This window comes from Camellia sinensis, chromosome 12 (genome assembly GCF_055761805.1).
Source record: "Camellia sinensis isolate YWXY chromosome 12, ASM5576180v1, whole genome shotgun sequence".
In the NCBI taxonomy this organism is placed as follows: Eukaryota; Viridiplantae; Streptophyta; class Magnoliopsida; order Ericales; family Theaceae; genus Camellia; species Camellia sinensis.
The window spans coordinates 111,322,185-111,336,613 of record NC_138972.1 but is presented as its reverse complement, the minus strand read 5'-3'; the positions used below and the strand labels follow the sequence as shown (position 1 = coordinate 111,336,613).

Sequence of the window (14,429 nt, the reverse complement as noted above, 5' to 3'; positions counted from 1 at the left end):
AAACTTATTAAATCTTAAGAGTATATTTCTTTTTTATAATCTTGGGCATGTGTGGAGGAACAATAACAAAAAGGGAATGTTTTTGCATATCTAGAGGTGTGGTTACAAGTGAAAAACAAGTATTTTTAACTCCATAGTTTAGGAAATTTCTATTAATGTTTGGTGCAATTTCTACTTTTAATTTTTATATGGTAGTTGATAAAAAAAATTCTGCAAGGTAGAAAACACTTAAATAAATTGAAGAAAAAAATTAATTATTTAAAAGTTAAAAGAGTAATTATTTATGCTTTTTGATTCATGACTTTTGATTGAGAAAAAATGGCGGAATAATGAATGTGTAAATCTCCTATTTTGAATAATGATTTGTTCAAATATGAAGATAAAATTCTTTATTTTTTGAATAATGATTTGTTCAATCATAATTTTAAAACACATCTTTAAATTTAGAAGTCATAATTTCATGAAACAGCCTTAGTTTGTGAAATAAATTTAAAGCTACTTTGAGTACTGGAAATTTTGATTCAAAACTGCCTGCATTTGGTAAAAATAAATGCTGCATGGTAGAAACAGAAACTACAACTATTTACATAATTGGAATGGAAAAACAACTTTCAAAGAAACAGAAAAGTGAAATTGATGGATATAATCATTACAATCAAGATATGCAAAAGCTCTTATTGAAAGAAGAATGAATAATTACATGGTCTTACTACACTTATTAGTACCCAACAGACATTCTTATTTGCCATACGCCCTGATCTTTATCAGAAGATTATATTATACAAGTATGCAACAACAAATACCTCAAGTGATGGTTTTCTTTTCTTTCTTCATTTCTTTTTTCCCGGAAAGCAAGGGAAAATGTTTCAACCACTTGGCCTCCTGGCTTCAAACAGAACACAACTGTGAGACTTCATCTCATAGGTGACTAATCCAGCCATCTGCTCAATGACAGGTTCACCATCTTCGGAAAAGAACCCAGGAAAAGGTAGGGCCGTGTCAACCAATCGTAGCCATGCCATCTCTGCCGGAGGTGGGGGCAAAATAACGCTCTCTGAGTGAACGGAAGCATTGAAAGCAACAAACAAGTCACCATTCAAACTGGAAAAAGAACCTGAGTCACTCTCCTCCTCGCCAACTTTCAATGTCATGGCTAAAAATCTACATGACGGGTCTTCCCATTTTGGCTGAGACTGGTCATTTCCATGCCAATCAATATTCTCTTCTCTCAAGAAACTCCTCTTCTGAAGAAGATCGCTTCGCCTCCTTCTCAGTGAACTCAAAAATGAAATGAATTTTGTTGTTTGAATCCCAAATCCAGTTTTTAAAGCATTCCAATCGAACGGTTTTCTGTCATCATATGCAGGGGAACCACCAGAAGACTGGCCACATTCATCGCCCATGTAAAGGACAGGAACACCCAATGAAACAAACAAGATGAAGAGAAAGTTCCGGATTTGTTTAAGACGCCTTTCTAGGACGGCAGTATTATTGGTAGGGCCCTCTTCCCCGCAATTCCAACTTAATTCTGAATCTAGCTCATCGCTGCTAAAGCTGACCAAATCCACAAGAGGAAGTCCAAAGTTTCTAGCAATGAAATTGAAAGAGAATGCCGGTCCTCTCCCTTTCAAAAACATATCCCCGCTCCCACAAAGCCTTGTTGCAAGGTTACTAATAAGCCCCTCAGCCCTCAAAAAATTTCTCACCTCGTCACAAAATTTCGTATTTATTTCTGCCCATCTCTTCCAATGAGGGAAAAGGGTTTCCTTCGGTGCCATGCCAAGTGGGTCCCAAGAATCCGCAATGATTTTGGCATTTGAGAGTAATGGGTCAAAAGCAATTGATTCAACCAAAGGAGGGCGAGACAGGAATTCGCCATGAAACCCTTTCAACAGTGATGAAGAATTGATGAAACAAAAGCCATCAATGCGAAACTCAACCACCCAATAACGAAGACTATCTAAAATCATCTGTTGGACGATAGGGAAATTACAATTCAAAGCATTTTCGGTTCCTATATCTTCATCTCCGCTGACACAATAATAGGATGAGTTATCGATTTCTCTCAATGCACTACCCTCAGCGGTGTGAGTGAAAACCACATCTAGAAGAACCTCTATACCATTGGCATGTAACATCTTCACCATCCCTTTCATTGACTTAATAGTGGCTAAAGCGTCATCGGAAGGTCCATATAGGTTCGCTGGTGAAAAGAAATGATACGGGAAATAAGGGCCTTTTTCCTCATCAAAAGGGAACACTGGTTCCAATAAGATAGCATTCACCCCAAGATCTTTGAAGTGTTGCAACTTCTCAGTGATGCCAGAGAAGGTCCCCCCAACATCATTGGGTAATCCACTGGACTTGTGCTTCGTAAAACGTGTCACGTTTACCCGATAAACCACTAGTTTCTCCATCGGTACACAAGGACGAACATCACCACTCCAATCGAAAGTAGGTTCCTTGATTAATTTCCCAAGACTTTTTACGAGCAAACCTGATCGAGCATTCCCAATGATCTTGGCATATGGATCCAAAAGAACTTGCTCAGTCTGAAATTTGTCGCTCTTGCATCGATAGCCATAGCTGACAAACGTCAGTGTACTGTCCCTGTCCATTGAGGCATGCCAAATGTCACCAGATCTATTGACATATGGATCCAGATCAACCTCTAATGCGGGTTGCTCTGCATTGGTTTCATCATACAGACACAGAATCACAACTTCCGCACTTCGTGAGAAAAGGGCAAAATTCATAGAACCATCAGCTGAAAATGAAAGACCCAAAGGAGCGGGATACCCTGAACCAAGACCAACCGGCACACAAAAATTTGTCTTCCTATGGCTTCTGATATCTGATCTTTTTGAATCACCATTTAGAGGAAACTTAAGCAGAAATGAGAGATAGAAGGGTGCTAAACTCCCTTCAAAATCCAACTCAATTGCAAACGTGCCTAGAGATTTTTGCACAAATGGGGTTTCAATGGTCCTCGATTTGGAATCTGGGGTTGAACTTTGAAAATCCAAAGGCATAAAATGTTTTGAGTTGGATCTGAATATACCCCAACTCATTACCGGATTATCCTCACTACTATGTAATTCCAAGGATGAAACTTCAACATACACGCTGTATTTGAGATTTTTATTTCTAACAAGTACCTTAACCTGATTGCCAATTTCTGTCCTAAATAGATAAGCAGAAGATCTTTCTTCATTTTTAACAACAGAAATGTGTGATATAGATGTAGCAAATACTTTCAATTTAGGATTCTGAAAAGATTCTTTCCTGGCAATTTTTTTAACGTCTCCGCGAACTAGGTTTCTTTGTGTGTCCATTTTCTTTAAGCTGTGTGCCACTCTTTTTCCATAAATACAATGGGTGGCAGCTATCAACTTGGATGATTCAGTGGCTCCACAGTTGACAAAATGGGAGTGTATTGTGAATGATAGTGGAATCATCGCCATGTGGCATTCCAGAAGGAGATTAACTCAGAAAGTAGGACAATAAACTTCAGGGCATTGCATGATTTCCTAGAGGATTCACAATGTCTTTCTGTTTCAGATAGATAGAATTAGTTTGCTGAAGAAATTATTTCCAAAGCAAATCATAAAATAATTATGCAAGTATATTCATGGGTCACAGAACGCTTCAGCCAATTTTGACTACAATAAATGGACCTCATGTTCAAATTCTGACCTAGCAGCCTTTGATTTAAAATTTATATGGTTGATATGAAGGGATGCTAATCAAGTAGGCTTGAGCTTTATAAAAGAATTGCAGAAAATAGATCTATTCTGGTTCAAGTGACATTCAAATAACACACAAGTTGGTAGTAAGCTATCAAGATATTTCTCTACGCATAATATAAATGAGATTTATAAGTATAACCCTCAGTGCACAAGGCTCCTGCCACTGTGGGGTTTGGATAGGGTCACCTGTGGGGTTTGGATAGGGTCACCTTACCCCGTATAAGGAGAGGCTGAAATCTGAGATGTACTCATTTCAAAGGATTGTCAAACAAACCAAATCAACTCATCCCATCTACACTACATGGATTAATTCAATTTCAATTTTCTTTCTTCTCCTTCTTCTTCTTCTTCTTCTTCTTCTTCTTCTTCTTTTAAATTTCAAATCAAGGATTTCACTCCCAGTAGGTGCATATTTATCAAACCAATAGACTAATTCATTCCCCCCCCCCCCCCCCCCCCAAAAAAAAAAAATAGTTCAACAACATTACATTTAAAACAAATACCCGTCAGAGAAAACCTAACAGAGTTTAAAGGCTTTAAACCGAATGACATCAAAAGTCAATCCAAATGAAGTTCACAGACAACAAAATTATGAAAGACCCACTTGAGGAAAGAAATAAAAAAACAAGAACAGAATACAAATTTCTAACAATACCCATCAGAGAAAACCAAATGAAATCAAAAGTCAATCCAAATGAAGTACACAGACATCAAAATTATGAAAGACCCACTAAAGAAAAAAGAAACAGAATACAAATTTCTCTTCTGAAGTACATTACACCCACAAATGCAATGCAACCAACAATCCAAGAAACATAAATCAACACAGTCAAATGAAAGATATACATCAAAATTATGTAAGACCCACTTGAGAAAAAAGAAACAGGATACAAATTTCTCTACTGAAGTACATTAGACCCACAAATGCAATGCAACCCACAATCCAAGAAACATAAATCAACACAGTCAAATGAGAGATATACATCAAAATTATGCAAGACCCACTTGAGAAAAAAGAAACAGAATACAAATTTCTCTTCTGAAGTACATTAGACCCACAAATGCAATGCAACCCACAATCCAAGAAACACAAATCAACACAGTCAAATGAGAGATATACATCAAAATTATGCAAGACCCACTTGAGAAAAAAGAAACAGAATACAAATTTCTCTTCTGAAGTACGTTAGACCCACAAATGCAGTGCAATCCAAAACCCAAGAAAAGTAGGTCAACACAGTCGATGAGAGAAATTGAACTTACTTCATTCATTAAAATTTCTCAGTTGCAATCGAGCTTGAACTTCCATGAGATGATTATTTGAGGGAATGAAACCAAGAAAATTCGCAGTAAACCAATCTGGGTATGAACCCAACACAATATACAGAAGCTGTACTCTTGAGAAGTGAGAAACTGAGCAATTCTTCTCTGAATTTTCTCTCAGCGTCTCTGTGTACCGCACAAAGATTCCTGATCGGGATTTGAAGCAGTGAGTGAGTGAGTGAGTGAGTGAGTGAGAGTGTTTTGTTGATCATGTTTCGGCGCTTCGTCAAATCCCCATGAGTAGCAACATCATGGCCGTTAACTCGCGTGGCATCTGGGTGCATGATTTGTTTTTATGATGCAGTGTGGCCCATTCGATCTGGCGGTGAGATTCGATTGGCAGAATTATGGACGGTCATGAATGTTTTCTGGGTAATTATCAAAGTCAATTTTTTTTTAAAAAAAAAACTTTTTTATGATAAAAAATTGTTATATCAAATATTTTATATAGATGTGAGATCAAATATTTTATATGGATGTGAGATCCTACCTTATGTGAGACATTTAGGGGTGGTTTGGAATGTTCTAAATAAGTGTATTTTTTGACTTTTTATAAAAAAAAATGTAGAAAAGTAGAGAAAGTGAGTAGAAAAATAGAGAGGAAATGCTGATAAATATTGATTGATGTGATCCAAATAAGTGTATGTATGCAAAAAAAAAAATATACTTTTTTAATGCATGCCAAACACCTACTTAGTAAAGCATTTGGTAGAAATTTTGATATCCCTAACATTATTCTTTTATGATACATACTTTTGTGGAGAAAAAAATATAATAATTTAATTTATTAATAAATTTATTATAAACACAATAAAATCATTTATTTTGGGGTGTTTTAAAAAGATGATTAAAAGTTGGCTTTTTTATTTTTTTAGCTTTTTTTTACTATTTTATTTGAAAGGTGATGTGACTCAAAATTGGTTAAAAATTGAGGTTGCGTTTGGTAGAGTTTTGTAATTATGATTTGAGAGTATGAATTGTATTTTGAGTTTGTGGGGTTTGAAATTATGATTTGAGTGTAGAAAATTTGTTTGGTAAAGAGTTTTGAAAATAGTTTTGAAAAGAGTTTTGATTTGAGTAAAAAATTATTGATGTGACATTTGATATTTGATACAAAAATTTACAACTTATAACTAAACATACAACTCAAAATTATTTTAAAGCACATAAAAAATTTTAAAAATTTCAGAAAATGTTTTTTTCGATTATATAAAAATTAGCATATAAATTGCAAAAAAAAAATCACTATTTCGGTCAACCGACCGGACGACCGGTCAGGCAAAATTTTCAAATTTTTTTTTTTAAAAGCGCGGCTGAGACAAAGCTCTCTGCAGAGTTTTGAAAACGTAATTCCAAAACTCTTACCAAACACCATACTTGAATCAAGGTGCATAATCATGATTTGAGAACACAACCAAACACAGCTTGATTTTTGACTTTTAACTCATGTTCCTAAATGACCCATTTGTAGAACGTTTCGTTTATTTTATCTAAAAAAAAATTAGATCGATATAATAATCGTAATATTTTTTATATTATTGTGTTTATTTTGAAAAAACTAAAAAAGATTGCCTCATGTCCTCATCCCGACTGGAGGAGTTGTTTGGGCTCGTAGATCCCATAGTCCTGTTTCGATGATATAAGTAATTTATTTTGTAAGACTTTTCATGTATATCATTTATGAAAAAAAAATTAAATCAATGTGATAATTATAACTTTTTTCATTTTATTGTGTTTGTCTTCAAAAAAAAAAAAAACACAATAAAATAAAAAAAATTACAATTATCAGATCAACTTAAATTTTTTCAACAACAATAAACACAAAGACTTTTACAAAATGAATAAATTCAAACGAATAATATTATGAATCATGAAAATAATATCATGAAATGTTTCATGAAAATTTTTCATTCTTTGATTATTGTATGGTGTTTTATTGTATTTGTAATTCAAGAATGAAGAACCTTTCATGATCATATTCGTAATATTTTTTTCATAATCTTTAATATTACTCAATTTCAAACATCAAAATAAGATTCATGATAAACCCCATGGATTCAAACAATATCCTCTAATTTAGATAATAGACTAAATGACAGGACTCAATCTAAATCTTTCACTTTAAATCAAAATACTCACAAATGTAATTTCTTTTAAGGCAAAGCAACCACAAATCCTTTTTTTTTTTTTTTTTCCAAACAATAGTATAAAAACTTCAAAATCAAGATATCATTCTCCATTAAGAATTCGTGTAAAATCCAAACTTAACCTCAATAATTGATTTCCAATGTTAGTTTGAAACAATATCTAATTTACAAAAGAATACAAAACAAAAAACAAAATAAAAATTCTACACATGGGTATTAATCTTCTCGTTTGTGAAGCATGATTGTTCAAGAATACCCACAAAAAATTTAAAATCCTTCAATCTATCATCCAACTTTCCATCACAACTTTTCAAGTATTGAATAGGTTTCTCCAAAAAGCTGCTCACAATCTCTCTACTCATCATCTCCATCACCATGCCATCTTCACAAGACATGTTTCCTCTCAATCTACCCTTCATCTTCTCCAACTCTATCTCTCTCATCCTCTCTGCAACTCTCTCCAACCTCTCCATCACCATCCTAACTTCTTTATTACCCAATCCTTCGCATTCATAGTTCATCTCTTTCGTGTGTTGATCTTTGAACAAAACTTGATTTTTTGTGACTATAGGGTTGATTAGTTGGAGAAGTTGATTGGGCCTTTGAGTTGTGCTTGGTTTGACTGCTATTGTTGTTGCTGTTGCTGATATAACATGGCTTTGTTTTCTCTCTACGACGGCGAATCTATGATGCAAAATGGGTACATGGGAATGTGATTTGATCAAAGATGGAAAAGGTGAAACCGCCATGAGAGATTGAGAGGAGAGTTTGATTTGATGAGAGGTTCTTGAAGAAAACAGAGAGGGTTGGCTGGTTTGTTTGATGTGTGTATAATGCTTGGAGCAATTGAGGGCATAGCGTATATATAGACAGGTTTAAAGACACGGTTTGACTCTCTCAAAATTTGGAAACTTTGGAATTTGACTTGGGTTAGGTCTCGTGTTGGCGGCGTGCGCATTAGGAAATTTCTTATAACAAGAGGATACGTAATTTATTTATGGGCAAATTACCTACCACCCCAAGGTTTGTCCAAAATATAAATTTAAAAAAATATTCCTTAATTTGACTCATAATATGACATGTTAGGTATTAATTTTTAATTTGTCACATATTTAATTATGCAGGACCTAATTCCTTTACCACATCATTATGAATAAATTTAGGAATCTAAATTTTGAGTCTCTAACATTCCTCAATATATAGATTACCCCATGTAATTTTAGGAAGGGACACTAACCAATAAAGCACATATACAAAGTTCAAAACTCATTTAATCCCAAAACAAAACACTTGCACCAATTAATCTTACATATTTTTAATTGTTACCAAAAATATCATTTTTTTATAAATTTAAAATCTCTTCTACATCCCATCATCGCTAGACTTCCATCAGACACTCATCGGAGACTCGTCGAAATGTTTAACATCATTGCGAAGTCGTCAGAAGTTCGTTGTAGTATCGCTGAAATGTTTTGAACGTCACTAGAAGTCGTCAGAATGTCCAGAATATTCGCTGGACATAAAGAATATCGTTGGAGATTCACCAAAATGTCCAGAATATTGTCCAAAAAAAGAATGAATAATATAACGGTTTTGGTTTAGATCCGACCCATTTAATACTCTTAGATCCGGGATTCAGTACTTTTAATTGTTGTTCATAGCCTTTGCCGTTTTGTTAGTAGTCGAGTTGAGTTGTTGGTCGTGTTTGAAATAAGTTGGGAGTTAATTTTTTAAAAGAGCTAATGTTTCTGTTTTCTACTTGTTCACTCGAGCGGTCTTTGAGATCTCCTAGTATTTTACAAGTCTACAAAAGTTATGAAAGTATGGTATCTTTGCTTGAGCAGTATCTCTTGCGCTCAAATAGTCTTCTTTAATTTGCAAAACTTCTGAGATGTGGTCATTGTGCGCTTGAGCAGTGTCACTTATTGTCTCTTGCGCTTGAGCGATGTTTTAGTCGCTCGAGCGGTTTGCGCGTATATCAGTTCGAGAAAATAGATTTTTTAATCACTTTTTTATTTCTCTCTGTTTAAAACCTCTCAAACCTTAATTTCTTCACTCTTACTCTCTAATTCTTACCTTAAAACCCCAAATATACCCTCACCCATTGATTTCTTCACCATAGCTCTTTGGAAAAAAAGGTAGAGCTCGTCGAAAGTTTCATTCTAATCAAAGAAAATCTTGTTTTTGGTTCCATCAAACTTCAACCATTGTTTTTTTCATCTTTTAGACTTGAGGTAGGGATTTCTTCCACCTTTCGTATGATTCTTAGCTTAGTTATTTGCACTTTGAAAAATGTTTAGTGATTTGAGAGTTTTGGGTTAAACCTAGGGTTTGATATTGAAAAGTAAAAGAGGGATTTTTCAAATAAATTCATAAGAAGAATTGTGGATGTGTGTATAATGTTGGATTGTGTTGGAAATTCTTTCTTCAAATGTGATTTTGAAAATAAAGAAAGTTTTGTTGAAAAATCATTGATGTTGGTTTATAAAGAAAAGGAAATAGTGTTGGATTTTGAAAGGATATGGAAAAGGATATCTGTTGATGATGAGAGTGGAGTTGGGTATTTATTATCACTTCTATTTTGAAATTTTTAGATTTTATCTATTATTGAAAAAATTATATGTTGAGTAGAAATACTTGTTTTGAGCTATTGGTGGAGGATAGCTTTGATTGTTGTAGAAATTATATAAGGATTAGGTTAAATTGAAACTAATTTCTCATACATCTTGCATCAAGCATTCCTTCATACTTCAACATTGAAAATGTATTATTTTTTAGAAAAATTAGCGTATACCTTGGTGAATCTGGTTAGAGGGTGTGGTTGTGGTTTATATTATTGGCATATGTGTCCTTGGTGAAACTCCAGAAACCTGCACGGTTAGGTGTCGATCCTTCCGGTTAGTACCGATAAAATAGCTTTGGTAGTGCTCGTATAGCCTACTAGCATACATGTACCTAGAGATTCCCAGTGTTTTGTATTTACTACCCTATTTTTTGATATAAAAGTGTATTTTCTTAAGTTGAAATATATTGATAAAGGCATTGTATTGTTTTGAGATGGAAAAGTATAATGTTTGACAAATGATATATATGTGCATTCACCTTATAACTTTGCTAAGTTCCATACATTGTGTTAAAGTATCTACTGGGCTTTAGCTCATTCTATGTGACAAACAACTTTTAGGTGCTGATGAAATGCCTTCACCACATAGCTTGGGAGAACTTGGAGCCAAGAGTTTCTTTTGTTTTTTTTTTGATGTAATTATTTTTGTACAAGCCTTAGGTTTTAACTACATTGAGTTGAACTCACTTTTGTTGTACCCAAGCATTGTCTTGGAAAGATGTAGTCATTAGGTCATTAATTTATCTGGATAACCTTTTATTTCAGTTCGGTCATATATGGCATATGCTATAGATTCTGGATATAGAGTTTACGAATGTATATTCGCATATGTCATCTTTTGTACCGTAAAAGAAGACAAGAGAAGGGTTATTATTTCGCATGTTACGTTTTCTTTTGATTATCATGAGATGTGTTGTTGTTATTATTTTGGGGGGTTACAAATAAATAGAGAAATTAGAGCGAAAAAACATAGCAAGATGTACTAAATAGTGATAAACTTAAGGAAAAAAAACAAAAACAACAACAACAACAACAACAACAACAAACAACAACAACAATAGGGAAAAAATATATATTATTTCTCAATTTTTATAGAGTATAAGCAAATAATCTCTAATATTGATAAAATTGAAAAGCAAGCTTTGAAACAGTAAATATATTATAGCTTAAAAGTATGATTCTATTAAACATTTATCCTTATTAATCAAATTGGAAAACATGTTATGAAATTATGAAATTTTACAGTTTTAAAGAATGTTATGAAATCGCAAAATTTTACAGTTCTAAAAAATGTTATAAAATTGCAAAATTTTGCAGTTTTAAAGCATGATTCATTTCAGTACCAAAAAAATGAAACTATCAAATTTTATAATTCTCATTGCCTGTAACTAAAACTAAAAAACAACTTCTTCAGAATTGGAAAAATTTTCCCATTAAAATAGGAAAATAAAAATGTGTAGTAGAGAAAATATAGAAATATTGAGAGATCGAACGAGAGAAACAGATATAGAGAGAAGATTGTACTCTAATAACTATTTTTTTTAGATCTAGTCGGATCTGGTGTAGATCAGATCTGAGTAGATCTACTTATCTTTTTCGCTAGAAACTCGTTTCCTTCGTCGTTGGTGAAGGTGAAGTGAGAAGTCGGTGGTTGCCGGTGAACCCCAAGCAATAATGGTTGTTGGTCGCCGATGACTATATATCAGAAAGAGGAAAAAAAGAAGTAAAGCGTAGTCTTCAATCGTTAGAAACCAGGAAGAGAAAGAGACAAATAAGAATGAATGCGCAGAGACAATCGAAGAAGAAAAATACATAGTAGACTTTTGAGAATATCCAGAAGGTTATGGGACTAAATAGACTTATCCTCTTTCAGATAAGACTTCTGAGTAATTTGCCCTTTTAAGAATTGCATTTCACTTTTCAAGATTTATAATTATATAACAAATGACCTCTTCCACTAGCCAACTTAACCTAACAATTTGTCTTGATATCAACAATAAAGTTACGGGACAATTACAAATACACGTTTTAAGATTTGTTTAAAATATATATAGCGTTTCTAGTTTAGACATTATCCATTTTGTATTCTGGACTCGGGATTCATAACCTTGTATGGTTATTCAAGTCTTTTTCCCCTTATTCTTTCTTAAACTTGGTTGCTGGAATGTAGTTGTTGTGTTTGGAACATGTTGGTTGCTTAATTTTCAAACCTTTGTTGTCCAGATTTTTGTTCCTCCGCTCGAGCGCCACTTTTTGCTCTCGAGTGTGCTTTACAAACTCTCAGTACTTTTGCAGGTCTGCAAAACTACTGGAAGAGTGTATTCTATGCTCGAGCGGCATTTCCTACGCTCGAGTGAGTATGCGCTTGAGCGGCTATTTTTGCACTTGAGCGATGTTCTTCTGTTTGCAAAACTATTGGATGTGTGTATTCTGCACTCGAGCGAACTGTGCATATATCAATTTGTAGCAACACATTTTTACATCACTTTTTCACATCTTTTACACCAAGACCCTAGATCGAGACTCTCTTTCTCTCTCTAAAACTCACATTCTTTCTACATTTTCACTTAGATCTTGTGATCTCTTTATCCGTGTGCCTTTGTTAAAAGGTAGAGCACCTCAAGGGCATCGTTTTGATCCAAATAGACTTTGGTTTTGGTATCTTTGGAGTTCTTCCTTTACTTTGCCTGTCTTCTCTCTTTGAGGTAGGGACTCTCTATACTCTTTATGAGTTTTAACTTGGTCACCTTCTTGATGTGTGAGCCACATTGGGTTGTGAAGAAATTTTAACAAACCTAGGGTTTGGAGTTTCAATTCCAAAGAGGGGTTTTATAATGGATGTCTTAGAAGTGGTTATGTGAATGGATATGACTTGGGGTTATGCTATAAATGGTTGATTTTTGGTGATTGTGGTAAGATTGGGAAAAAATTGTGTTTTGACCTAAAATGTTTAAGTAATTATTTTGCTTAAATAATGAAATTGGAAATGGAAATATGAAATTAGATAAATGGTTATATAAATGGTGAAGTTGGATGTGTATCGCCTCCCACCTATGGAAATTTGAATAATTTATCTATTAAGAGATTGTATATCTATTTAGAAGTATCTGTTTTGGACTATCAGTGGAGGATAGCTATGATTGTTGTAGAAATTTCATGAGGATTAGGTAAATTGAAACCAATCTTTTTTTAATTATCATTTAATATGATTGTGTTTAATAGATTGTATAAGTGTCATGTTTGGGAGGAGCAAGGGGATGCACTCCATGTTTGAGAGAAGAAAGGGGATGGACTCCATTGAATTAAGTTGGCCTGTATGTCCAGGATGAAAGTCCCGAAAACATTGTGTATACATGGGTGCCGATTCCCGTAGATAAAATTTCCGTAAAATAGCAAATTGAAGTGTTTATGCGTAATGGTTGTGTGGTAAGAAAACCACTAAGTTGTAATCTTAGTTGGGTTGTTTGGATAACAATTGATATGACTCATGAATTGAGGAGATATGAAATGACATGAAACGAATTTGATATAAAATGGATTGGGCTATCATACTTGGCATAATATGGATTTGGGAAGAAGAGTTGTAAATGATTTTATTTTAAGTATTGGCCATGTGCATCATGTTTATAACCTTGTTAAAGTTCATATATTGTGCTAGATTGTTTCTGCTGGGCTTTGGTTCACCTTATTTGAGAAAAATCATTTTCAAGTGCTGGTAATATGCTTCCGCCAAAGCAATAGTTTGGAGGGATTGGGAGCAAGAGCTTCTATTATGTTATATCTATTTTTATATAGTTAAGGGCTTTAAATTTTGTTGAGTTAGACTCACTTTTGTTGTAGCCAATAACTGTCTTGGAAATATGTAAGCCCATAGGGCATTTATTTTGTTGATCACTTAGTTTGGTGCCCCATGCTATAGATTCAGGGTAAAACTTATGGATGTGTAATGCATGTGCCTTTTTGTAAATGGACTTTGATTAATGAAAGTCTAATACTCTGTTATGTCATCTTGTATTAGTCTTTACGGTTGAATTATTGTATTATTTTTCGGAGGGTGACAACTTAGTATCAGAGAGTACCGGGTTTGAATACTTTGGATACGTGAGAAGTGGTTAGTACTACAATGGGTTTATCTCGTTTGACAAAGATGTTTATATGTTTGCAATGCTACGTGCTAACATGTTTATGTGATTATATAGGTATGTGATTTAAATTTCTAAGATGTTGATTGAGTCTACGGGTTTCTAGAAGTTCTATTAGAAAAGCACTTGATCATTGTTGCTTCTAATCAGAACTCTGGCAACGTCGCGGGACAGTCATTATTCGGAAATAAAATTCATATGTGTTTATGTGACTATGTGGAGTGAATTACTGTTGTTTACCACATTAGGACGTGAGTGAACTAGCTTCGTCACATTTGTAAATATGCTAATCTTCTTTGTTACCTTTATTAGGATGTTAGGATGTGGACGTGATGGTGGTAGGCGTGGTAGGCCTAGAAGGCATGAAGTGCCTTTACCGGATGAAATTCCGGCACAGGAAGAAGGATTGGTCAGGCTAATGTGGCCGAACCAGTTGGTCAACAGA

General features: G+C 34.1%; 1 protein-coding gene across 1 annotated transcript; it reads right to left on the bottom strand.

Annotated features, from left to right (window-relative positions):
• Positions 1–609: 609 nt before the first annotated feature.
• Positions 610–5,337, bottom strand: DBE1 (debranching enzyme 1). Its single transcript, XM_028234637.2, has 2 exons — positions 5,013–5,337; positions 610–3,552 (listed from the first exon to the last, which is right to left on the bottom strand). Exon 2 carries the CDS (start codon positions 3,462–3,464, stop codon positions 867–869), a length of 2,598 nt encoding a protein of 865 aa, XP_028090438.2. The 5' UTR covers positions 3,465–3,552; positions 5,013–5,337; the 3' UTR covers positions 610–866.
• Positions 5,338–14,429: the final 9,092 nt, after the last annotated feature.